Source organism: Naegleria fowleri (assembly GCF_008403515.1).
Source record: "Naegleria fowleri strain ATCC 30894 chromosome Unknown tig22, whole genome shotgun sequence".
Classification (NCBI taxonomy): Eukaryota; Heterolobosea; class Eutetramitea; order Acrasida; family Naegleriidae; genus Naegleria; species Naegleria fowleri.
This window is the reverse complement of record NW_025407954.1, coordinates 232,426-255,196: the sequence shown is the minus strand read 5'-3', so window position 1 is coordinate 255,196 and position 22,771 is coordinate 232,426. Positions and strand designations below refer to the sequence as shown.

At 36.8% G+C, this 22,771-nt stretch overlaps 9 protein-coding genes across 9 annotated transcripts; 4 read left to right on the top strand and 5 right to left on the bottom strand.

Annotated features, from left to right (window-relative positions):
• Positions 1 to 137: 137 nt before the first annotated feature.
• FDP41_001004 (uncharacterized protein) lies at positions 138 to 5,387 on the bottom strand (the record flags this gene model as incomplete). The annotated part of the gene is made up of 6 exons (XM_044700295.1): positions 138 to 2,332; positions 2,390 to 2,521; positions 2,658 to 3,049; positions 3,190 to 3,569; positions 3,708 to 4,555; positions 4,766 to 5,387. The coding sequence occupies 6 exons, from the start codon at positions 5,385 to 5,387 to the stop codon at positions 138 to 140; spliced, it is 4,569 nt and encodes a 1,522-aa protein (XP_044564564.1).
• A 495-nt stretch (positions 5,388 to 5,882) lies between these two features.
• FDP41_001003 (uncharacterized protein) lies at positions 5,883 to 8,252 on the top strand (the record flags this gene model as incomplete). The annotated part of the gene is made up of 1 exon (XM_044700284.1): positions 5,883 to 8,252. One exon carries the CDS (start codon positions 5,883 to 5,885, stop codon positions 8,250 to 8,252), a length of 2,370 nt encoding a protein of 789 aa, XP_044564563.1.
• Positions 8,253 to 8,349: 97 nt separating this feature from the next.
• On the bottom strand, positions 8,350 to 10,243 carry FDP41_001002 (uncharacterized protein; the record flags this gene model as incomplete). Its single annotated transcript, XM_044700273.1, has 3 exons — positions 8,350 to 8,971; positions 9,038 to 9,214; positions 9,267 to 10,243. The coding sequence occupies 3 exons, from the start codon at positions 10,241 to 10,243 to the stop codon at positions 8,350 to 8,352; spliced, it is 1,776 nt and encodes a 591-aa protein (XP_044564562.1).
• A 621-nt stretch (positions 10,244 to 10,864) lies between these two features.
• On the top strand, positions 10,865 to 13,086 carry FDP41_001001 (uncharacterized protein; the record flags this gene model as incomplete). The annotated part of the gene is made up of 2 exons (XM_044700262.1): positions 10,865 to 11,129; positions 11,318 to 13,086. The coding sequence occupies 2 exons, from the start codon at positions 10,865 to 10,867 to the stop codon at positions 13,084 to 13,086; spliced, it is 2,034 nt and encodes a 677-aa protein (XP_044564561.1).
• An 81-nt stretch (positions 13,087 to 13,167) lies between these two features.
• FDP41_001000 (uncharacterized protein) lies at positions 13,168 to 13,668 on the bottom strand (the record flags this gene model as incomplete). Its single annotated transcript, XM_044700251.1, has 1 exon — positions 13,168 to 13,668. One exon carries the CDS (start codon positions 13,666 to 13,668, stop codon positions 13,168 to 13,170), a length of 501 nt encoding a protein of 166 aa, XP_044564560.1.
• Positions 13,669 to 14,758: 1,090 nt separating this feature from the next.
• FDP41_000999 (uncharacterized protein) lies at positions 14,759 to 15,826 on the top strand (the record flags this gene model as incomplete). Its single annotated transcript, XM_044714007.1, has 1 exon — positions 14,759 to 15,826. The coding sequence occupies one exon, from the start codon at positions 14,759 to 14,761 to the stop codon at positions 15,824 to 15,826; it is 1,068 nt and encodes a 355-aa protein (XP_044564559.1).
• A 1,133-nt stretch (positions 15,827 to 16,959) lies between these two features.
• FDP41_000998 (uncharacterized protein) lies at positions 16,960 to 17,850 on the top strand (the record flags this gene model as incomplete). Its single annotated transcript, XM_044713996.1, has 1 exon — positions 16,960 to 17,850. One exon carries the CDS (start codon positions 16,960 to 16,962, stop codon positions 17,848 to 17,850), a length of 891 nt encoding a protein of 296 aa, XP_044564558.1.
• Positions 17,851 to 18,036: 186 nt separating this feature from the next.
• On the bottom strand, positions 18,037 to 19,542 carry FDP41_000997 (uncharacterized protein; the record flags this gene model as incomplete). The annotated part of the gene is made up of 3 exons (XM_044713985.1): positions 18,037 to 19,081; positions 19,146 to 19,272; positions 19,377 to 19,542. The coding sequence occupies 3 exons, from the start codon at positions 19,540 to 19,542 to the stop codon at positions 18,037 to 18,039; spliced, it is 1,338 nt and encodes a 445-aa protein (XP_044564557.1).
• Positions 19,543 to 19,763: 221 nt separating this feature from the next.
• FDP41_000996 (uncharacterized protein) lies at positions 19,764 to 22,457 on the bottom strand (the record flags this gene model as incomplete). Its single annotated transcript, XM_044713974.1, has 1 exon — positions 19,764 to 22,457. The coding sequence occupies one exon, from the start codon at positions 22,455 to 22,457 to the stop codon at positions 19,764 to 19,766; it is 2,694 nt and encodes an 897-aa protein (XP_044564556.1).
• Between the last annotated feature and the right edge of the window lie 314 nt (positions 22,458 to 22,771).

The following is a 22,771-nucleotide window of genomic DNA, read 5'->3' as shown; positions in this document are numbered from 1 at the left end:
TGAAATGATAAATAACACAGTGTTTTATTCTGAAAGGTTTTTGCACCAGTGGTGACATTTTACAGTATGCAACAACAACAACAACCTACCACCACTGCATCCATATGACTCTTAAAGGTGAATGGTTGTGACTCGTTTTAATTATTTGGTGTTTTGGGAATATCTAAACCGAAATGAACGAATATAATTTTCTTCATTTCTTCCATCGTCTTGTTCGCTTCTTCAAGTTTCTTCTTATAGATGGCAACCTCTTCACGAAGAGCGTTTTGAGACTTCTTTGTCTGTTCATGTTGAGATCTCTCAGTTTGCAACTGATATTGAATCGTTTGAATGGTAATCTTTAAAATCTTGTTGTCAAGGCTCATATTCTGACTGTCTTCATCGGATACAAGATCACTCACAGCATTCTTTTTACGTCCAACCCTTGAATCATTCGTTCGTGACAATTGTTCATACTTTTCAACATGTTCTTGAATACGTGATGATCGTGTCAGAGTTCCTGTTCGAGTGAGTGGAGTATTCGAAAGTCCTCCTTGTCCAATCATGACATGGGTTGAAATTGTTGGTTTTCCATAATTGGAGGAATTTGAGGAATTGCTTGGAGAGTGTGACTCTTCATCTGTATCAAAATCAGAATCCACAAACGCAATGTCCATCGAATTCTTCAAGTTTTGAAGTTGAAGTTCCAAATGTTTGTCCTTCATGTTATTGTTGTCATGACTATTATTCTGAGCATCAAGTAGTGTTGATTGTTGTTCTTGTTGTTGGGGTTTGTTAGAAGCTTGTTGTTCTTTCAACACACGATTTTCTTCTTGCAATTTTGCAACCAATTCTTCCAATTTTGATGTTGTTGTTGACACATTGGTGGTTGGTGGAATCTCTGAATTTGGTTGTGAACTTGTAGTCGTGGTGGAAGTTTGTTGTTTGACGCTGAGATCCATCGAAGAGGTTGTTGCCACACCTTCCAGTACTTTCTTTTCATTGACATCTCCACTCGAATTGGTGGAAGGTTCTTGACGATCGTTGTTGTCGTCCTCGTGGTCGTTATTAGAAATAGCTGTGGTTATAGTATTGATAGTCGTAGTCGTATCAGCAGCAATTGTTGTTGTTGCATCATTTGTTTCAACAGATTCTTCTTCTTCTTGATTGTCATTTTGATCGGTCATTGACATACGAATAGGAACACTTTGAGATCTTCTTTTAGTGGGAACAGAATCTAGAGTGTGTAAATTCTTGAAAATTCTCAAATCTTCCAATTCTTTCAAAAGTTCACTATTTTGAACCGATAGTTCAGTATTTGTGTTTTGAAGTTGTTCATTCTTGGACGTCACATCAATTAATTTGTTCTTCAAATTGTCTAACTCTTTGGCCATCGTGTCAATATTGTTGCGAAGAGTATTGTTCTCTTCAATAAATTGCTTGTTTTGACCTTCCACATATTCCAATTTTAATTTCCATTGATCCAATGGATCGATTGCCATTTTTGGTTTTGTTTCTTCTGTTTTAGCAATGGGTAGTTTTGGAACTTTAAAAGCTCCAGCGTTGTTGGAAGGATTCTGAACAATATCCTCGTCGTAGTCATCCAATACTTGAGCATTGCTTGCAGTTGATTCAGTTTCACTAGAGGTATCTTCTTCAAAGGAAGAATCTGCAGCGACAATTGCAGGAATTGCCTTGTGGAAACTTGAATTAATGATCAAGTTGTGAGAAGAGACAGAAAGTGGTTGTTGCTTGGATTTGGGGAATTTGTGTTCAATTTCTTGATAAAACAAATCAGTTTCAACGTATTGCATTTTCCTTGTCACATCACTCAAATCAACAATTTCTGGTTGATCTAAAATTTGTGAATCTCCAAAGAATGCACTCAAGGATTCAATATCATTTCTCAAACACATTAGAATAACTTCGTCACACTCCTTTGTCCTTTCAATCATTTGCTTAAAGACAATTTCACCTTTTTGTAAACGGTCACACGCGTCTTTCAATCTTGTTTTTGTCTTGACCATTTCCGTTTCATAATCTAACACTTGTTTCTGCTTCTTTTCATAGATATCTGGTTGTTCTTTCATTCTACTGAGGATCATTTTGAGAGTTTGATACTTGTCATATTCCTTATCAAACGTCTTCTTGATCGTCTCAAAATCTTGTTTCATTTTGATAAATCTATTTTGAATATTAATCTTTTCTTGAATGAATTCTGCAATTTTGTTAAACTTTTCAATAGCAAGTTGTCGGGCTTGAATCTCTGTCTCTTCTACTTCTCTAGCACGAGCTGTTTCACTTCCATGATATTCCTTGACATTCATTTTAGCTTTGGTGTGTTTTTCAGTCACTGTTGAATGCATTCATTGTGAAAAAGAGGAATTCATTGATTTCAACAAGAACTTACTTTGTTTGACAAGTTTTTGAATTTCAGTATTCTTCTTGTCCACAATGTTATTGTACCATTCATTTCGAACATCATCAGAGTCGAAAATTACTTTAAATTCTCCACCACTAATGTAATCACGACATTTAATGGCTGTAGAAATTGATCACAAAACGGTACATGGATAAGCATTTTGAGATGTCATGATGGTCATTAAAAATCATTTTCAAATGCAATTTGAGTATTCAAATGTCAATTATTGACATGCCTCACAAGTTAAAAAACTTACCACAAGGATCCTTTGGATCAAGAATAAAATCACTCATTGACAAGTAAAATGGCTGAACAATGAATGGAGCTGTTAACTCTTTCTGCCCAAGGATTTCATCAGTAGATGCAAAATCAATCGTGTCTCGTGGGGTCTTTAAAAACACACTATAGTTCGATCGATCAGTGGCCATTGCTGTTGCAGAAGCACTTGGCAGTGTGACAAATGCAGAATCGTCTCCATTTTTGTTTTCGTTTTTCACTCCCTTAATGATTAACAAGTAATAATCATTGAATAAATAACTTTCGAATTGAATTGGTTCTGTTTGTGGAGTATCTAAATTGACTGCTTTTTCAAGCCATTGAAGTTTCATTGGTGATACTTTTTCTCGAATTACATTCACCAATACTTCACTACAAAAGTGTACATCAGATATATAACGTTCATGTGTATATGTACATCAGACACCACCACACACACGTGTCGTGTGAAAACGTTCACATGTTCGTCACACACACACATTTTGTGTTAAAATATAATTATCGACACTTACTTGACAAAATGTCTATGAGGTTTGATAATGGAATTTTTCACCTGTTCGATCGAGTTAAAGTTGTGTTTCATGATCAAGTTTTCAACTGGTGAGTTTTTCATGGCATTCACAAGTTGCAAACTCAATACAGTCAATCTTGATTTAATATCAAGAACTCTAGTAAAGGCAATTTTTTGCCTTCTCATTTCATTCAAATGATTTGCCACTTGAATCATTGTTCTGTGAGCTGCTGAAAGAGGACCATGATCAGGATGTCCCTTTGGTGTGTATTTGAGTAATTCTCTCAACAACAATTGATATTTAGGAATACGTTGAACTGGTAAAATTAAAAAGGAAGCAATGTCTAATCCTCTGCATTCTTCTCTTGTTTCTTTACATTTCTGTATGTGTGTGAATAATGATTCAAAAGAGAAATGTTAATAGGTCATGATGTGTTAAAAAACATGACATCAAATTCGGTAAAATCAGAAAAGAGAGTGAAATGTTTTGATAATAGGTCACGTCAACAAAATACTCACGTTCAAATACAAATTCAATTGTTGGTTCTTTTTTCTTCTGTCTTTTAACATTTCTGTTGCTTGACTAAAGTTATTGATATAATCTGTATAAAGTCTCATAAATGGAGCCATTTCTGCAAAAGCTCCTCCAAATGATTTGATTTGACCTGGAGTAGAACTTCCACTGTGGTTGTTTCTCGAAGTTCCTCCAGCACCAGTAGAAGAACCTTGTTCTGTTTGAAGTTCCATAATTGCAGGCAATTTGCTAAAAGTCAATTTCTTGATATATGCTTTCATGGTACCAGTTTTCTTTTTATCTTTCTTCTTTTTTTTAGAAGTACTTGTTGGAGCAGTTATGGATGGAGTTGTTGTCTCTGTACTAAATGATTCGTTTGACATGGAAGAAGCTGAGGATCCAGTTCCATGTAAATTTCTATCAGTCACTGTATTTAAAAGTGCATTAGCATTTAAATTTGGAGTGTTCGATGGATGACTAGCAGCAGTGGTTCCATGTGAAGAAATGTCAGCAGTTATGGTGTCACGTCTTGGAGAAGTCACACCAAGAGAAGGACTTGTGATACTACGAAGAGATTTTATCCATTGGTCAACCATTTCATTCAGTCTATTTTCACATCTCGTTTGATGCTCTTGTGCCAAAAGTAATCGAGAATAGAGTTTTTCATTCAAATTATAAATCATTTCAACATTTACAAAAATACCATCAATATTTTCACGTGCTTCAATTCCCTTCTTTACAATTGGATTATAATAAACGTCCATGATGGTCTTTAAATCAGAGACGTAGGATTTTTCTGTGGAGATTATTTCATTAATGACGTGCTTGCGTTTTTTAGACATGTTGAATAATTCTATGAGTGTGTTGACATTTGTCATTCACAACATTTGAGTTGTACATTTTCAATTAATATAAATCATTTGATGTACATTTTCAGTCATGGATATGAAACATGAATATTTGATGTACATTTTCAATCATACATATAATTGATAAAATCATTGTGAAAAAGAAGAAGAACATGTCTCAAATTCCACACATCATTCATCAATCAAAAACCTACTTTTCAAATTCTTTCGAACCGTTCTCTTAAAAAAGTATTTCTGTAGAGTTTCCATCGCTTGTTTCGCACGTTCATTGTGTGCAATGAATTCCTCCAATTTCTTGACCGTATTTTCCAAGTCCTTTTGAATCTGTCTTGGTGTAGAGATTTGAATCACCACTTGATTTGTTTTCCATGACATGGATGTGTCGTTATTATTAGAATCATCTGTTTCCACACGGTCCAACAGAATCATGTCACTACTCTCTTCTGGAATGGAATTTTCCATCATTGCGATGGTTGGAATATTGTCATCAAATTCTCCCAATAATTCACAACAAGAATTCTGTGGAATGGAACCATTATCCAAACTCGAACTTGTGTAAGAAGAAGTGTGAGAATTAAAATGATGATGAGAATGTTGTTGAAGATTGTTAGTGGTTAATAATAATGGTGAGGAAGAAGTGTCGAGACGTGATGATGGAGGATTGAGAGGATTCGGATTCGGAGGAGAATGGTTTGGTTGTTCTTGTTGTTGAAAGGATTTATTGAGAGAGGTGTTGGTTTGTTGGTTGTGTTGTTGGGAAGAAGAGGGAGAGAGCTCTGGGAAGAGTTCGTTGAGTCCTGGACGTTTTTGTGTCATTTTTTTTTGATCAAAAAAGTGACACCTGAAGGATGATGTGTGAAATTTTTGTTTGGATGAACATGAAAGGGATGGAAAGAATGTCTTGATCCTTAAGTGTCGTTCTTGAAACTTAAGGAATAATAATTATTTATTTAAATTTTTATTTTCAAAATTCATTTCTTGAATTCATTTTCATGTTAAAAAAAATCGAAAAATCAATTTTGAGAATTTAGAGAAACAAGTGAAATGTACAAATCTAAAGAGTTTTCATTGAATTAGAATTGTAAAAGAGGAAATTCTACCTTGAAAATTGCTTGAACATTCATTTGAAAAGGATCCATTAAAATGTCATTTGTCATTAAAAAAAATATATTAACCCATCTCCAACCCATCCACCACTTATTTGTGCTGGTGGTCTTCGTTCACTCTTTGTTCCCTCGATCGAGTAGTAATAATATTTCTTCTCATTCAACCACAACAACCACAAGATTTTTTCCTAAAAAAGACTTTCCAATGTCTCTTTCCAACAACAACAACAACAACAACAATAACAGGACTAGTAATAACAGCACCACCACCACCACCAACAGCATCACCACAAAAGACAACTCTTCTCTGACAACATCCTACAATCCTTCTTCTTCTTCTCTTCATGAATATTCCAATCATAATGACAATGACAACACTTGTCAAATCTTGATGACTCAAAGTTCTTGTCGGCATCATCCATGTCATCTTCCTTTCAATGAGAACAAGGATACTCCCATAATGATGTCATCATCGATGACTCCTCTTTCTTCTCGTCATTCTCATCACACTTTTGAAAACAAATTAATTTCAATGAATCATCAAATTGAAACCTTTTCTTCAAATCATGTGTTTCGAGATAATGATTCATTAAATCCATCTCGAGATGCCATGAATCACTTGAATACAACAACAACAACAACAACAAATTTCAATGACACACAAGAATCATCCGATATGGTCAGCATTACAGTGACCACCACTTCTTCGAATCGAAGAAATACGACAACTTCTCCTCTCACTCCTTCTTCGTTATGTACCACTCCAAATAGTTCGAGATGTAACACTCCACACGTGATGACGAATCAACAACAACAAGATTCTTGTTCGATGGAAGGTTGTAGTAGTAATAGCTCGATGGATGAGAATGTGATATTTAAATATAATGATGAAAATGGTGATGAAATGACGTGTGGAGAGATTAATGTTCATTCGATCTCACAACGACAGGAACCAACGAGTAGTGTTGTGACAAGTACTCTCAACAATTCGCCTCTTTCTCCTCCTTCAATCCATGGAATGTTGACAATTCAAAAACCAGAGAAAGAGGATGATGATGGAATATATCAACCAAATTTGATCATAAATTCACATCTTTCACTCTCTTCGATGCGTGTGGTGAGGAATAGAGAAGAAATTTTGTCACCTTGTGTTGGAAAAAGATTTCACACCTTGTCTTCAGCAGATTCAAACAAAGATGACGAAGAAGAAGAACAGGTTGATTTGATTGGATCAAGAGACAAGAAAGAATTGGAGAGTGTGGATGTGAAAAAACGAGCAAGTGATGTTGATAAGGCATCACCATCGTTAATCAATGTCACAGTGACAAATTCGGAAGAGGTTGTTGATGATGCATCAACTTGTAACGCAATGGACAACAAGGCGTCGTCGTCTTCTTTAAAGAATCTTGTACAAAAGAGAGTATCGATTTGTGAACCATTACATGAAGAACCGCCATTAGAATCGAATTGGAGACGTGAATCCATGAGTGAAAAGAGGGACACTGTGAAAAATGACTCTCATCTCGAAAATCTTGCAATTCCTTCGGCAACCTCAGAAGCAACGAATAGCAATGGAAAACCATTTAAATTCTTACAAAAGAGACCATCTTTTATTAATCCTCAACTTGTGAATATTCTGTTTGCATCTCTTTTGTCACTTCAAGATTTGAAACCATCGGAAAATCAAGTGGCTGGTCATGGACAAAAAGATGGTGAAGAACATTTAGTGGTTCGTCATTTGAGAGACAAAATTTACAAACCAATCAACCCCAAGTCGAAAAGAGCGTTTGATGAAGTGAAATTTTATGAAACTCAAGCTCCAAAAATTCCACTTTTGGAACCCTATTTACCTAAATACTATGGAGTGCAGACCGTTCAAGAAAATGATCAACAATTTCTCGTTTTAGAAGATTTAACAGCTCCGTTTATAAATCCAAGTTTATTGGATATTCGAATGGGAAGAAGAGTGTATGGTGACGATGCAAGTCCAGAGAAAATCAAAATGTTTGATGAAAAATATATCTATCAGAAAGAACTAGGTTTTAGTTTCAGCGGAATGAAGGTTTATAACACCACTCCTAATTTTGCAAGTATCAACACTAATCCTGACATTACGCACAAGGATGGTAAATACAAAGTGTACAATAGATATTGGGGAAGAAATTGTAAACCTGGAGAAGAATCAGTGAAAGCATTGGAAGACTTTTTCTTTGATACTAGCTATGACAATGCTGAACAAGTTGGACTCAAATCCATGACGAGCATGTTGAGTCAATTGAGGCATTTAGAGGAACTTTTTAAAACACATCAGCTCATCTACAGGGTTTATTCGAGTTCTCTCTTTTTGGTGTTTGATGACAATAAGGCCATTGTGCGAATGATTGATTTTGCACACGTTCACGAGAATAAGGAACCCTGCGTTGACGAGAACTACTTGTACGGTCTCAGCATGCTAATTTATTATTTTGAGCAAGTTCTAAAGAGACGTTCGCCGAACACAACCAGTTGTAGTTGTACAAATGGGGGAGCAGTTAGTGAATCGAATAATACTCAACATACATCGACAACGATTTGAGTTGCTTTGCTCAATTGACTGAAGCAATAAAATCTAAGTAAAATTCACATAGGGCATGGTTTTTCAAACTCGGGAAAACAGGTCGTTCAAATATAAATCATTCATCACTCTCGTCATCTCGTTTCAGAATCTCATCGCGAAAAAGATCTTCGTCTGGCAGTTCTGATTCAGTTTGGTTATTTTCTTGCAGTTCTTTGTGGATATTTTCCAACGCAGAGAGCTGAGATGCCATCAGTATCGAATCAGATTGGCTGTTAAATGAAGGATCATGTGGAGGTTGAGCCATATGTTCTTGTTGTTGAATTTCATATTCGATTAAGGTCTTGATGTGACGTCGTTTCTCAGGAATATCTTCAGCTCTGAAAAAATCAATATTGTCAATTGGAAGAGAATCAATTTCGTGTCGAATCATCATTTCAATGTAATGGATCATAAAAACTCCACAATCGCAGTGGTTGTCCTGCTTTGGTAGGTTCGCTTTTGTTGCAGGAAAATTGTCAGCTGAAAAGGAAGAATTGGAATCTGGATATTCAAAGGCATAACGCTTCGTTAAGAAATCTCTCACACGCTTGGTGATGGTTGTTGGGATGACCCCTCCTAAAGAGTCACAATACATGATCATTCTTGCATCAGGTGGAAACTTCTTATTTGGATCTTTTTTATCGGGTTTAACAAGTTTGCCATTAGGGTTACAAATAACAATGAGAGACCAATGAACACTAAAAGAATGATCAAATAATTTCACACGTAAATATATCACAAAGTAACTTTGAGTTCATACTTACTGTTCACAAATGGGTATAAACACTAGTTTCTTCTCAAAGATTTTCACATTCTTGGCAATTTTAGTTGCAGCTCTTGAAACGTCTCTTTTCAAGAGAGGATGAAAATGGGTATTGAAAATGTAAAAATCGTTCTTCACTCTTTCAGCTTTCTCGTCCATAAATTTGTTGTTCAGATCGCTGTTTTGGATTCATAGTTTTTCAAATTAATTGTATACTCACAAACACATACCTAATATAAAAGTCAATAATATTGTCGTTGAGAAATTCCTCTGGCTCTAGTCGAGAAATATCTCGAACCGTTATGTCAATATTATATTTTTTAAGTAAAACTCGATCTTCGTCTTCTCGCGGCTTTGAAGCAGATTGAGACCTTGTCACTATGGTAAAATTTTTCTTAATAATTTCTGTGTCTGATTCATCGCTACTTTTTTCAGGTGCAAATTCCGTGTCAGACAGTTCTTGTTTTTTCTTTTTCTTTTGTTGCACAACTTTTGTTTGTTCAACAGCTTCATCTCTGTCTTCCTCCTCTGGTGACAAAACAGTCCTGTCTTTAGGGTTATCATTTAGTTTTTTCTTATGCATTTGCACCTTTGGGGGTTCTTCTTCCTCATCGTCCTCATCGTCTGTTATGGTTTTTAAATATCGTTTCTTTGGTGTATTTTTCTTTTCCTTCGCTTGTTCGGCAAATTTTATGGGGTCAAAGATTTCCCACGGCACATTGCACTGTACATCTGTAAAATTATCTTTTTCAGCTATAGCTTCAATTTTAATTAAATCTGTCATCCGTTTAAAAATGCTAGCTTTACAAGATTTGTCAAATTGAAAGCTCACTCCACCGCTATTAAAATCCTCTGGTGGAATGCTTTTAACTGTTGAGTTGTAAACAAATCCAAAAGCTCTCTTGTTGCAGTTGTACCAAAATTTGTTGATGAGTTTTTGTTTAAAATCCACCTTGATGTAACTCTTCCCAGAGGAGATTAAAAAGCAATAGATTTTGTCTGGATGAATTTCCAATTTGGAAAAGTTTCTGTGGTTTTGAGCATAACCAAAAACCACTTTTCCTCCGGGGAGAGATATCATTTCTTCTGTGGTGCTGCTCGTTGATGTATCGACATAATCTGCATCGGCAGATGGAGTACTTTTAAAATGAAGAGACTTTGTTTTGCCTCTTGCTGCGTTTATATATAGCGGTGTAAAATCAGTCATGAAACTATTATATATATATATATATATATATATTTAATAAAATTATTGTTGATGAAACCAAGTCCGTGATTGCACTTTTTAGCCCGAATTTTGTTCAATTTCTTCTCAAGTTGGGCTTGCGACTCGTCAAAAGAAAAAGGCTTGTTGTGATGATGGCAATTTTTTGAATGTTGTCTTTGGCGGAAACTTTTTTCTGTGTTTTTCTGTACATGAAAGAATATTCCAACAAAGAACAACAGTGTAATCAATTGGAATCACCAAAGGTCAATGACGTCATGAGGTTTGTGTTCTACCTCTGGGTCAATTCATATCAAGTCATCTCAATTCTAGAAAAAAGGTTTTGAAAGGAACATTCAAAAAAATTCGATTCGATTGCATCCCAAACAATCGCCACTCATCACCCGATCACTGCTTTTTGTTGATTTGGGCTCCTACTATTGTTTTTTCAACAACAGGATTCAAGAGAGATTGTTTGAAATTCGAACCATCGACACATTTACATATTATATATTCAACCGTATTTATAGTAATTTTGTTTATCTAGTTTTCTGAGAGAGGAGAATACAACCGCAACAATCCGAACACACAAGGTTCAACAACAACAACACTCACTGAGAGAGAATGGAGAAGAAAATTTTGAGCAAAGCCACTTCTGAAAATGATGAACCTACTCCTGGATGGATGTATCATCATATTGCTTCTACAACAAAGAAATCACCACAGGCATGTGAGGAAACAGCAACTTGGCTAATGAAGAGACTCACACATAAAAACGTACAAGTGAAGAAGAAGGTTCTTCTCATCATAAAAAGCGTAGCACAATATGGAGATCCTGAATTTGCAAGAATCATCGTAAAGAGAAGTGAGGAAATTAAACAATATGCTAGTAAGTTTTTGATAATATACCATGGAATTTGATAACTCCTTACATATGGCCAATTACCGAAATGTTTATGCAATACAAACCATGTAACAAATGTTGTACGAACGAAAATGTTAACTCGTGAACAAAACTATTTTCTACATCATCCATATTTGTTATTATATATTTGTTCTCAATAATAATTAAAACAGATTTCAGAGGAGAAAAAGATCCTTTGCATGGAGATGCGATCAATCAAGCTATTAGAACAGCAGCATCACAAGCTATCGAAGCAATATTTGAAAGAAATGAAAATGGTGCAAGAGTGAAAGTAGCAGTTGAATCTAACGGCAACTATGATCCACAATATAATAGTCACATTGGAACAATGAAACCAATTGGTAATGGAGTATTCGGAGGAGGAATTGGAAGTACCGACAATGATTACACCACAGCTACCGACACGGAACATAAGCCAGCCTATGGAGGTGGATTTGGCCCAAACAGCATGACTGGATTTGGTCCAACAGGAGCTGGATCTCGAACTGATACACAAAACAGAATTGGTTCATATACCGGTATTGCCAGCCCTTACGCACAACAAAAACAATCTCAATCACAACAAGGAGGCTTCTTATCAAACTTGTCAAACCTTACCACTTATATTCCTTCGTTTGGAAAAGGTACCAAAGAAACTCACGGTTTGAACAGCTCAGACTTTCCAGGGCTTATTTCTAGCTCTGAATATGATCGTGATGGTGGACACGGTACTTACACGGGAGTAGTTCTTCCTCCAGGAGGTTCTTCTGGGCTAGGATCTGGAAGCTCTATCTCAGGAAGAGGCAAGTGGTTGAATGAAACACAAACCACTTCGTCTACTCAAAAAGCTGATACATCCGGAGAGTATGAATCAAAGATTGTAAATGAATTTACCAGCCACGGAGGAGTAAAAAGAGCTGCTCCTAGCAGAAAAGAAAGCTCAGACTTTGCTCAAAAGTGCAGCACTTTGGATATTTCGCAAGTGGTGAAATTGTTGGATGCAAAGTTGGATGATCACGAATGGGTTACTAGATTGAAAGCTCTTCACGGTATTGAAGCACTTCTCAAAACTGGAAACAAAACTGTAATTGAATACTTTTCTGAAAATTGTGAAAATATTCTGAAACAATCCGAAGCAGTCCAAGAAACAATTAGACAACAAGCCGAAAAAGTCGCCAAATTATTGAACTTCAATGACAATGATGACGACGAGTCAAACTATGGACCTGCTTTGATTGAAGGTTTTCAAGAAATGTCTGTATCAAATGGATCTAAGTCACAGAGAAAGCCTGTTTCTTTTGTTTCCGATCCATCAACATCAGATGCCGACAGCCTTTTAGGAATTACAACAGCAGTAGCCGATAATTCGGACGATATCTTTGGAGGGTTTGACATTTCTTCTGGACAACCTTCAGAACCTGCTAAAACTACAAGCACATCAACAAGTAGACAACAACCATCAAAAAAGAGTGTATCACCTTCTGTTTCCAACAGCAACAACAAGTCTACCAGCACAACTACACCATCATCTCCTCTCGATCTTGACTTTTTACTGAGCTCGGCACCTCCAGCTACTCTAAACCAGACAACGAGCAAGACTTCAAATCAACAACAATCAGCTACTGTTCCTCCACCAATATTTGCAACCACCTATCCATATGCACAGACCGTTCCACCAACATATGCATATGGTGTACCATATCAAGTTGTCTATACTACCCAACCAGTTGTTCCACAAGTCGTGCAACCTATACTTGCCACAAAACCTCCTTTCGGGCACACATCACCATTAACCAAGACCATGCCTCCTCCAATATTACCTCAAACATCACCACAACACATGTCACCCAGTAGTTTTGGATTCATATCCGAGCCTAGTACCAACACTAACAAACAAGAGCATGACTCGTTCGATTTTGTTAAGGAGGCCTACCTCAAATAATAAACTTGTACAGTCAGAGCGTATGTATTATTTATTTGGGGTTTAGTTCGTATTTATTTACAATTCTATTGCATTGTGACATTACACGGATTCCTCTGTTTTTAACTCTCCTTCAACAACATCCCTATCCTGTTCGATGTCTTCCTTGTTCGGCAGGGTTCCAAAATCTTTCTCGATATCATCTAACACTTTCTCCTGTTTTTCTGCTTGCTCTTTCAAAAGATGATCATGTTCCATCTTTTTCATCTCTTCCTCAATAAGTTGATTTAATTCCTCATCTTCGGGTTCTTTTGTTTGATTATTGTTTGCAGTTGTCTCTTGATGCTGCAAACCGAGCTCCTCGATAACATCCTCGAGTTGCTCTTTTGCCTCTATTGCCGATACTGTGGTCTGATTGTTTTGAGTATCGGTAGCTGCATTAGAATTCGTTTGTAAATTGTCCTGTTTTGCTTCCACCTGCTCGGATGAAGCCCCTTCCGTATTGTTGTTGTTGTTGATATTGTTTTGTTGGTCCCGTGGCGTCTCAGGAACACTATTGCTTTCGACATGTGCTGCCTTACTAGATGAACAAGAGCTTCCCATGTTTTATGTTATATTAAGTACAACTGTGTTTGAGTTTTGAAAAAGAATCAGAACGAAAGAAGAAGAAATGGGATCGCGATGAGGAGGAGGAACAATTTATTGGGATACGGAACAGCAAATCAGCTCTCTTGAGAGTGGTTTGTTTTCTTTGGAGAGAGGAGAATTGTGTTTGTCGGTTGGAGGTGGTTGAACTTAGCTCTTCTCTCTGAAACAAAGAAGGATCACTCATCCGTATTTGTTGATGAAGGTAGTCATTTTAGGGCGTATTTTGAAAGCTTAATAAAGTGAGAGAATTAAGATGAAGGACCTTCGAGCTCTTCGTTGATGGGATCTTTTTAATATGAGACTATAATCTCACACCTCTGAGAAAACTGTAAATTGTATTATGCTGTATTTACTTGAGTATTCAACGATATTCAAGAGTACTATTTGAAACTCATCAAGATTAGAACAAAGCATTGCTATTTAAATCTCTTGTCAACAGTCCTTTTTTTTGTGATCACAGTCTGAAGATGAACCAAGCTTGTCATCTAAGAATTGCGCTGTCAAGTGCATTTGTATCTTTCTCCAATCAAAGGTTGTCAAAGATGTATGTACCAAACGAATCTCTCATACAAATGTATGAGAAGGTTATTGTTCTTTCAAAGCACAGTCCCTTCTGTATCATCCTCAAAAACAAGTCGAGTCTTGTATTCTCTTGCCGTATCCGTCCCGAATCTGCTGCGACGTGTCCTCTTGTGGTTTTTTGCATTGACACGTCAATTCAAGTTCGATCCGGTCACCTCGCTCAAAATTTAGCGAAAGGGAACAAACGTTTTCGAGTTTCTTGCCATCGCAAAAAAACTTTCTTGCCCGCCCTCTGTGTTGTGCGTGCTTGTGGCTGGCTTTTGGTTCTCTCACTCCTTTGCTTTTTTGGTATCGTACCGGGAGAAGCTTATTGTCTTCCATCTTGAACAACGAGATCACAGTATCTATTCCCTTCTTGCCTCTTTCCCTTCGTTCTTGATTATTTATTCGTACAATCTTTGTATCCCCATAATTTAATTTCCGTTTTGTTGCCTCTCTCATTCAATCCATCATCATCATAATAATGGCCAACCATCACCACAACAACACCAAACAATCCAAAAACTCTCGTAGAAGAAGATACTCTAACAATGATGGTGATTCAGAATCATCGCCCGCTGTTAGACAACGTCGTGGAAGTAAGAACAAGGATAACAATGTCCATAACAATATCAAGGAATTACTTGCTGCTTCAACCACCTCTTCTCAACCATCTTCATCCGTTGAAACAATTGAAACCATCATCCCATCAACAACCTCTCCCTCCACCCAACAACAAACCATCATCCCATCCAAATATTCCCAATACTTTGGTTTAGAGGAAGGCGAATTTGTCGAAGCTTTTTCATCGGTCATTCATGAAATTTCCTCTCAAGGCGATACCATTCCTGCAGAAGCTCAACAAAAGACTCGCTTCCATACCCATCAACCTCCCAATATTTCTCTCTCCAAATATTTGGATAGAATTGTCAGGTTTGCTTTCTGTTCTGCCGAATGTTATATTTTGAGTTTGGTTTATATGGATCGATTGGTTCAATCCAATCCAAACTTTGTGATTAGCAGCCTTTCAATTCATCGCTTACTCATAACTAGCATTATGGTCGCTGCCAAATTCTTTGAAGACAAGTTCTATAACAATGAGTATTACGCCAAAATTGGTGGCATTGAGAAGGAGGAGATGAATAGACTAGAGATTGATTTTCTCTACATGATCAACTTCTCTCTTCATTTCCAACCTCCAGAGTTTGAGCAATACAAGGATGAATTTATTGTCTTGCCAGCTCTCGAGAAGAGAAAGCAAAATATTGAGAACTTGTCATCTCATCACCAAAAAGAAAACCAATTGATGCCTGATGTTCATAATGGCGAAATGGTGAGTGAAAAGTGTGTTGGTGATGAAAAGAAGAGTCGAAAGTCGAACAAGAGCAAACACACGGAACAACTTGATAACACAAGCTGCTCTCCCAAGCTGGAAGTCAAGAGAGAAGTTTCAGAACCAAATCCTGCAAGCACCACGACATCACCAACGTCTTCATTTCTGTCACAACTTTCTTCCTTCATGAGCAAGGTTTCGCTTTCTGTTGCTTATTAGAGCTTTGAATAAAAGAATTTTGCAATAAGCTTTTTACTTGTGGTTTAAAGGAAGCATCAATGGTGGTGCGTCTAATTTGGCTAATATTGGATTGTGGTAGAGAAATATAGCCCAACAAACATTAAGGAAGCTCCTTCGTCTTCAAAGAGAAATAATAATAATCTATTTCACCGTAATACATTTTCTCTTATTGAATGAAGATAAGGGTGCTCCTATCCTGGCGGTTCGTGCAATGCCTGGCAGAAGCGTTCCAGAGGGTGCTCTCAACCAGGTTTCCCTGGGAGGCACACCTCCAGACCCGACAAAAAATTGAGGTAATAGTCATGCGTTCCGTAGAACGCTTTCAGCTATTACACTGAAAAGAACAGATACTACACTCGATCAAAGCCAATTGGCCGAGAAAGATGTTTTTAGAGAGAGGAACCAAAGGGAGTAGAAATTCGGTGTTGGATGTGAGAAAAAATGGCTAAAAATTATGGGACGTTTTGTTTCAACTGGTTGAAGCTGGAGGTACATCAGAAAATTGAATCTCTCGACAAAGTCTTGGCCGGCTTTTACATGTTTTTCGGAACGAAATTAACTACGCTACTAATCAATTCATTGTTATACAAAGCCACTATGATAACTGTTGGGATTGTTGAATACTGAAATCTACGCGACTTTCACTTTACAATTTATCATTCAAAAAAATAGCGGTGAAGCCAGAGTTTACAGCTTCTGAATGTAGCGTTGTGGAGGAAATCTCTTTCTTAATTCTTTAGAAAATTGTGGTTAATCATCGGTACCGACGACTGACCACGATTCTCTAAAGAATTAAGAGAGAACGTATTGAGGCATTCATCAATTAACTTCACCTAATTAAATAAATTACTGAGGTGTTCTCTTATTCTTCTTTATTATTCCATATTATTAACAACAATAGCGTCCAATCCTATCATCTCCACACCTGTTCTGAAGTCAATAAACAGAATTTGGATCCATGCCCACTTGAAAAGTATTCAGTTTGGTTTTGTCCGGGAGTGGCTTTAATGAAAATCGTTCATCTTCCTGATTTCAACGTTTATTCTAGAAATTATTTTGTAGTGTTACACTTCGGATCTCTTTGCAATACTCGGCAAAAACTGAAAAGAAAAATGCAATCCTCGTCGGAATCATCATCTTCAACAGCAGCATTGATACCATCCACTCTCAAATCATCATCATCACCAACAAATTCATTTAGTGGGAAGGAATGGTCTCGACAAGTAATTAAAAAGACTTTGGTCGGAGCTGGAGTAGGAGCATGTATGGGCATGGTTTTGGGAGTGATGAGAAAACGAGGTGCTTTGGATCATTCCAAGTTTTTCAAACTATGGAGAGTCGGAATGAAACCAGTCAAAGGAAAGAATAATATTACTGGCAATGTTGGAACGGACTCTTCTGCCTTCTCTTCTACATTTTCGGAATCTGCTGCTAATGAGATTCAAATGGTTCCTTCAATTTTTAAAACCACCGTTGCTTTTGCTGGAAATGTTGGACTTTCATGTTACGTGTATTTTTGTATTGAAGAATATTTAACTTTGAAACAAATTGTTCCTGAACGATATATGGCACACTTTGTTACTGCATGTGGAATGTACACCACGACAAGTTTTTTGAAAAAATTGATGATGGGTGGAATGATGTCAAATGCAGCATTAGCCGTACCGTATCATTTGGTGAGGTCTTTGATTGGAGGATTGAGTGCTGGATGTGTGGCTCTATGTGCTTCTCTTATTGGTTCAGCAATTTCCTACAATTTAAAATTGAGAAAGCTGAAACGAAACATTTCAGAGGAAGAATATTTGTCATTAATTGGTGTGACTAAGGAAGAAGCTCAAAAATCACTCGGTGATCGATTAAAGGAGCGACTTCCAATTTGGTTGAAAGTTCCTTCTGCGCAAGACAGAAATATGTTGGAAGAATTGTCGAAATTGCATTCTCTGAAAAAATTAGAACTTTCCATGATACGAAATTCGAAACAATCTCCAGATGAAAACAAATGACCTTTCAAGTGTGTAAAATGTAAGGTAGCCCTGAATATGAAATATATGGTAGAAAAGCCTGAATAATTGTGTAGAATTATTCACTGAATTCATGCGACGAAATTTTTGAACATTAAATCTAGAAATGGATAAACTGATACAATTTATAAATTTGTATGCCCGATGTTAGGCATGCATACCAAAAAATCACAGGGCTAGAGAGGTTGAAGTATTTTGAGATTTAACTTGGTGTTGCAAAAGCCAATACTGACTAACAAGTGCAACCGTCAACAACAAACAACAAACAGGGAATTGTGGAATGTTATCAACAAAGTATAGGGATAGGACAACAAGGAAATTAGTTGGAATTCTAATATAATTCATGACTGTAGATCTGACATCCTCTGGAATGTAAACACTCTTCACAGTTGAGATTGCAGGCCAAAATATGCCAACACAAAATTCAAACATCAAAAATCCAAAGAGGATGAGATAGAATGAAGAAGAGACTATTGGAACGATCAAAGAAACTAATGCAAGACCAAAGACAAACAGTAAAATGTACTCTGGACTTCTCCAAGCTCCGAAAACGAAATTCGAATCGTCCTTCTTCTCCACTTCATCCGAATTGACAAGAAGTGCTCTAAACACCAAACTTCCAATCATTACTGCAAGCATGAACGCAGCAAAAATATAACCAATTTCTAGTTCTTGGCCTTTAACTGAGTTATTAAGGGTGGGAGTCCACATCAACACAAAAATGTACATGGCAGCCTCAAAAAAGCTTTGTGAAATTGCAACACACAATACTCTGAGATCTGAACGAATGACCTTAAACCCTTCTGAAAAATTCTTTGCATAATCTCCAGTTCTGTCTCCATAGTTTTCTTCCCAATAATACAGAATAAGTCCTCCTCCAATAACTAAACATAAAATTGCAGCATCAAACGGAGCCACAGCAGATTTGTTGAAAAGGTTATACAACAGGTTAGAAACAAAACCTGCAACAATGGCAATTATTCCGTTCGAGAATGTTTGCTTGTAAAAAGTATCACCGATCCAAGAACTTGAAAAGTTGTATCTATTGAAATGCTCATAAACCATCCAGGATTCAAAGGAAGAGTAGAGAATGGATGTGGCTATTCCTCCAGTTAGCCGTCCAATTAAGAGAACAGTTAAGTTTGATGAGTGCTTAGTGATGCAAGAAATTATATACAGTACCACAAAGGCTAGACAAACATTCTTTCGGCCTCTGTTTCAGTTCATCATTAGCACAATAGATCTCATTAAATAGGATTTTACGCTATTGTACGTACAATTTGTCTGAAAGAGCTCCAATGATAGTTCCGAAAAGCATGCTACTCAAAAAGCCCACAATAAACAACTTGGAGATCATATCAATGTGGTAGCCATACGATTCATACAATACATAAACATAGGCTCCTTTATATCAAAGATCAGGTCAAAACAAAGGGGCGAGATTTCATCGGAATTAGACCATGAATCATCAGCAGCCTCCAACACACAAATTATACACCAACACCTACCCTGTAACCAATCACTAAAAGTCATACACAAATACACTCCCAAATAAATGTACTGAAACCGAGTAAAGGCTTGTGAGTCCACCTTCTCTCTATTATCGGTCCGTGTTTGGTTGAAATAAATCAAACCAGCACATATCAGCATCAAGGCGGCCAACACGCTGAACATTTTTTTAAAAAAAATATTTATTTTGTTCTTCCTATTAGATTTCTCATTGACATGAGGGAGTTGATGATGATATTCCATTGGTCAAAGGTTTCTAATTAAGGAAGGAATGTGTGTGAAGAGAATAGCATATATCTCACGGTTGTTCTTTGATGTCGGTACTTGAAAACAATTAGTTCGTTCTTATTGATCACTAGTGATCAGTCTTTGAAACTTCATCACAACTAATAGTCATTATTATTGAGAGACAAACTGCTCGAGTCAGTTGATTCATCCACATCCAAAGAAGACGAAGTATTCATGTCGTTATCTTTGGCGACATCCATCAAGAATCTCTGGAAAGTGTCTCGATATAACATATTTCTCACTACAACGGCCAAACGATCAAAGAGATCGACTTGTCCATATCCATTCTTAATTCTGTTGACAAGATTGAAAGTTTCTTCTTGTGAAATATTCAATTCATATTTGCTTTCCTTAGTGAGAAATTGTGAAATAATTTCTTGCTGTTTGTTGGCTCGGTGTTGTGTTCGTTTCATCTTTTTGTAAGATTCCACTTCTTCGAGGAATTTGAAATTCTCATACGACTTTTCATTCATACAGAAAATTCTCAACTTGTTGCGCATGTCTGGATTCTTCCAGTAATATTCAAATTCAAAGTGTTGTTGTTGCTCAGAAAATTGTTGTTGCTGCGAGAGAATTGTTTTTTTCAATTCTTGTTGATCCGACATGTTTCTTGCCATCATGACATAGGCATCGATAATATCTCCTTCTTGAATGACAATCTTGACCTTACTACATGTCACATTCACAGGAACACCTGTTCTGAACCTATTAAGGATTGAAACTTCCCAAATTTTCACACCACTTTCGACTGATAATTCTTCCAATTTTTGAAGAACAGACTCCAAGGTCATTCCTTCAAAATACTCGTGAATCATTTTGTTTTGAACATTCTTCTCAGAGTTTTCATCTTTGATTTTCCCCATAATTTTGTTTTCAAAAGATGCATTAAAATTGATAATTCTTCCTGAAGTGGAATCCACAGTAATGACAAAATCAGTGAGACCATTCATGACATTTCTATACTTTTGCTCTTCGAGTGAAGTTCGATCAAGTAAGCTTTGTGCCAATGCATGTTCTTTTTGAAGTTGAGTGAATGACTTTTCCAAAACAGATAACATGTAATTGACTCGCATTCCCAATTTACCAATTTCATCTTTTCCAAATTTTGGTAATTTACCGCCCTTGGTGATCGAATTACTATCATTATTCCATTCATTGGTAATTTGAATAACGCCATTCGTGAGACGAATGGTTCTTCTCAACACAACTAGTTCCACAAAAATGACCACAGAAGCTGAGAGAAGAATGAGCATGGCTGTCATGACTGCCCAAGTTATTAGAAATGAATTGATACCATTCGTATAGAGACTTCTAGAAATGTCACATCTTATAAGGACAGTATTTTCTCGATGGACATCTTTCAAAATTTGTAGTGTTGAAATTCGTTCTCCATAATTGGAATCTGACTCTAAAACTCCTTCAATCGTTCCACTTCCGCTGTGGTCGCAATGTCTATTCAAGGACAATAAACTCGAAGACGAATCAAAAGCTCCAACATGGAAAAAACCTCGCAACAACCAAGAGCTGTTATCTGCATCAATAGTGAGTGCATTGTAATTTGCAATCTGAGAAGAGAGACCACTTTGACCTTTCATGGATTGAACAATTTCAAGTCCTATCGTTGAATTTAGATTATAAAAAGAAATACAGACTTGAGTTTTGGCAGTCAAGTCTTGAATAATTGAATTGGATTGATATCTTCCAAAGACCATGACTCCATAAGTGGTGGTATCAGCATCAGTCGTCGTGACAGGGACTGCAACCATCATGGCAAACTCCTCAGGATGATTCACATTGGTTGCTGAAGGTAATAGATAGGCAGCCCTTCGTGTGGTGGAAATGGTCATGTCTTTGATAAAGTAATGTTCTGGATGTAATTGTTCCATTTCTACTGGAAGGTTCTCTTCCAATGTTGCATTGTAACATGCCAATGATTTCAATATTGTTCCATTTAAATAATATAAAGACACAAAAGATAATTTCACTTGTGCCAAATGTGCACAGAAAAAGTTTTCATCAAAATAGGCTTTCACACGATTAGGATCTCCATTATAGATAAATAAGTTGGCTGTATCAATCCATGGCGCATAATCAAGAATTTTGTTTTCCAAGGCATAAAAGTTATCGGTCATGCTTCTTAGAACTCGTAAACTGCTTTGTAAAATGGTTTGATATTCAATCTTTGAAAAAGAGATGTGAAATGCAACAATTAGAATTGCAAAACATAATAAAACGGTGAGAAAAAACATTAAAGAAAGAATAGAAACTGTTTTCACTCGTATGGAATTAAAGTTTCCTTTTTTAGAGAGGCTGGAATGAGTTTTGGACTCAAAATCTTCATTTTCGTCATTCGGTGCATCAATTGTAAACAGCGAAGACATGACCGATTGATTGTTATTGTTGGTACTTCTACGAAACAGTCTGAGAGTTTTTCTCTTTGACTGAGAAACTCCATCATTGTTTTCTAAAGACGACAATGCATTGGATGGTGTTGTGGTTGTGGATGGTGTGGGATGGTTGGAAGAAAGGCAATGATGATGATTTGTTTGATGAAAACAATTGGAGGATGCCATTTCATTACTTGTTGTTGAGGTGTCATGATGGTGTTTGTTGGTGTGTTGTTGAGCAATATCAACTTCCTCACCAATGCTGTTGTTGTTGATGTAGACTTTGTATTGACTCATCACACCAATGTCCTCCAGTTCTTGAAGGCTTGCGGGTGATGGTTGAGAGAGATTCAACTGCTTGTCTGAATGGTTGTCGTTGTTGGTGGAAGAGGAGAACCTGTGCATTTTGTTCAATCAGGCAATTATATCAATGATGATGATGATGGTGAGATTCAACGAGGTCGTCAATGAGAAGCTTGTTATTAGTGTTTAAAGAAGGAAGCAGAGCGATGTCAATTGTCAGCCGACTCGGGTTATTATTATTGTCCCTTGACGACAAGAAAGAACAGTGTTTGGATTTTTTTGGGTTTCACTGAACTTGGCATCCAGATGCAGTTTATTAATATAAGCGGAAACAAATAAGGCCTTTAATGTTTCCATATATGATAGTTGTTGCATCGATCATATTGCACCATATTTTGCATTCTACAAGCTTTCAT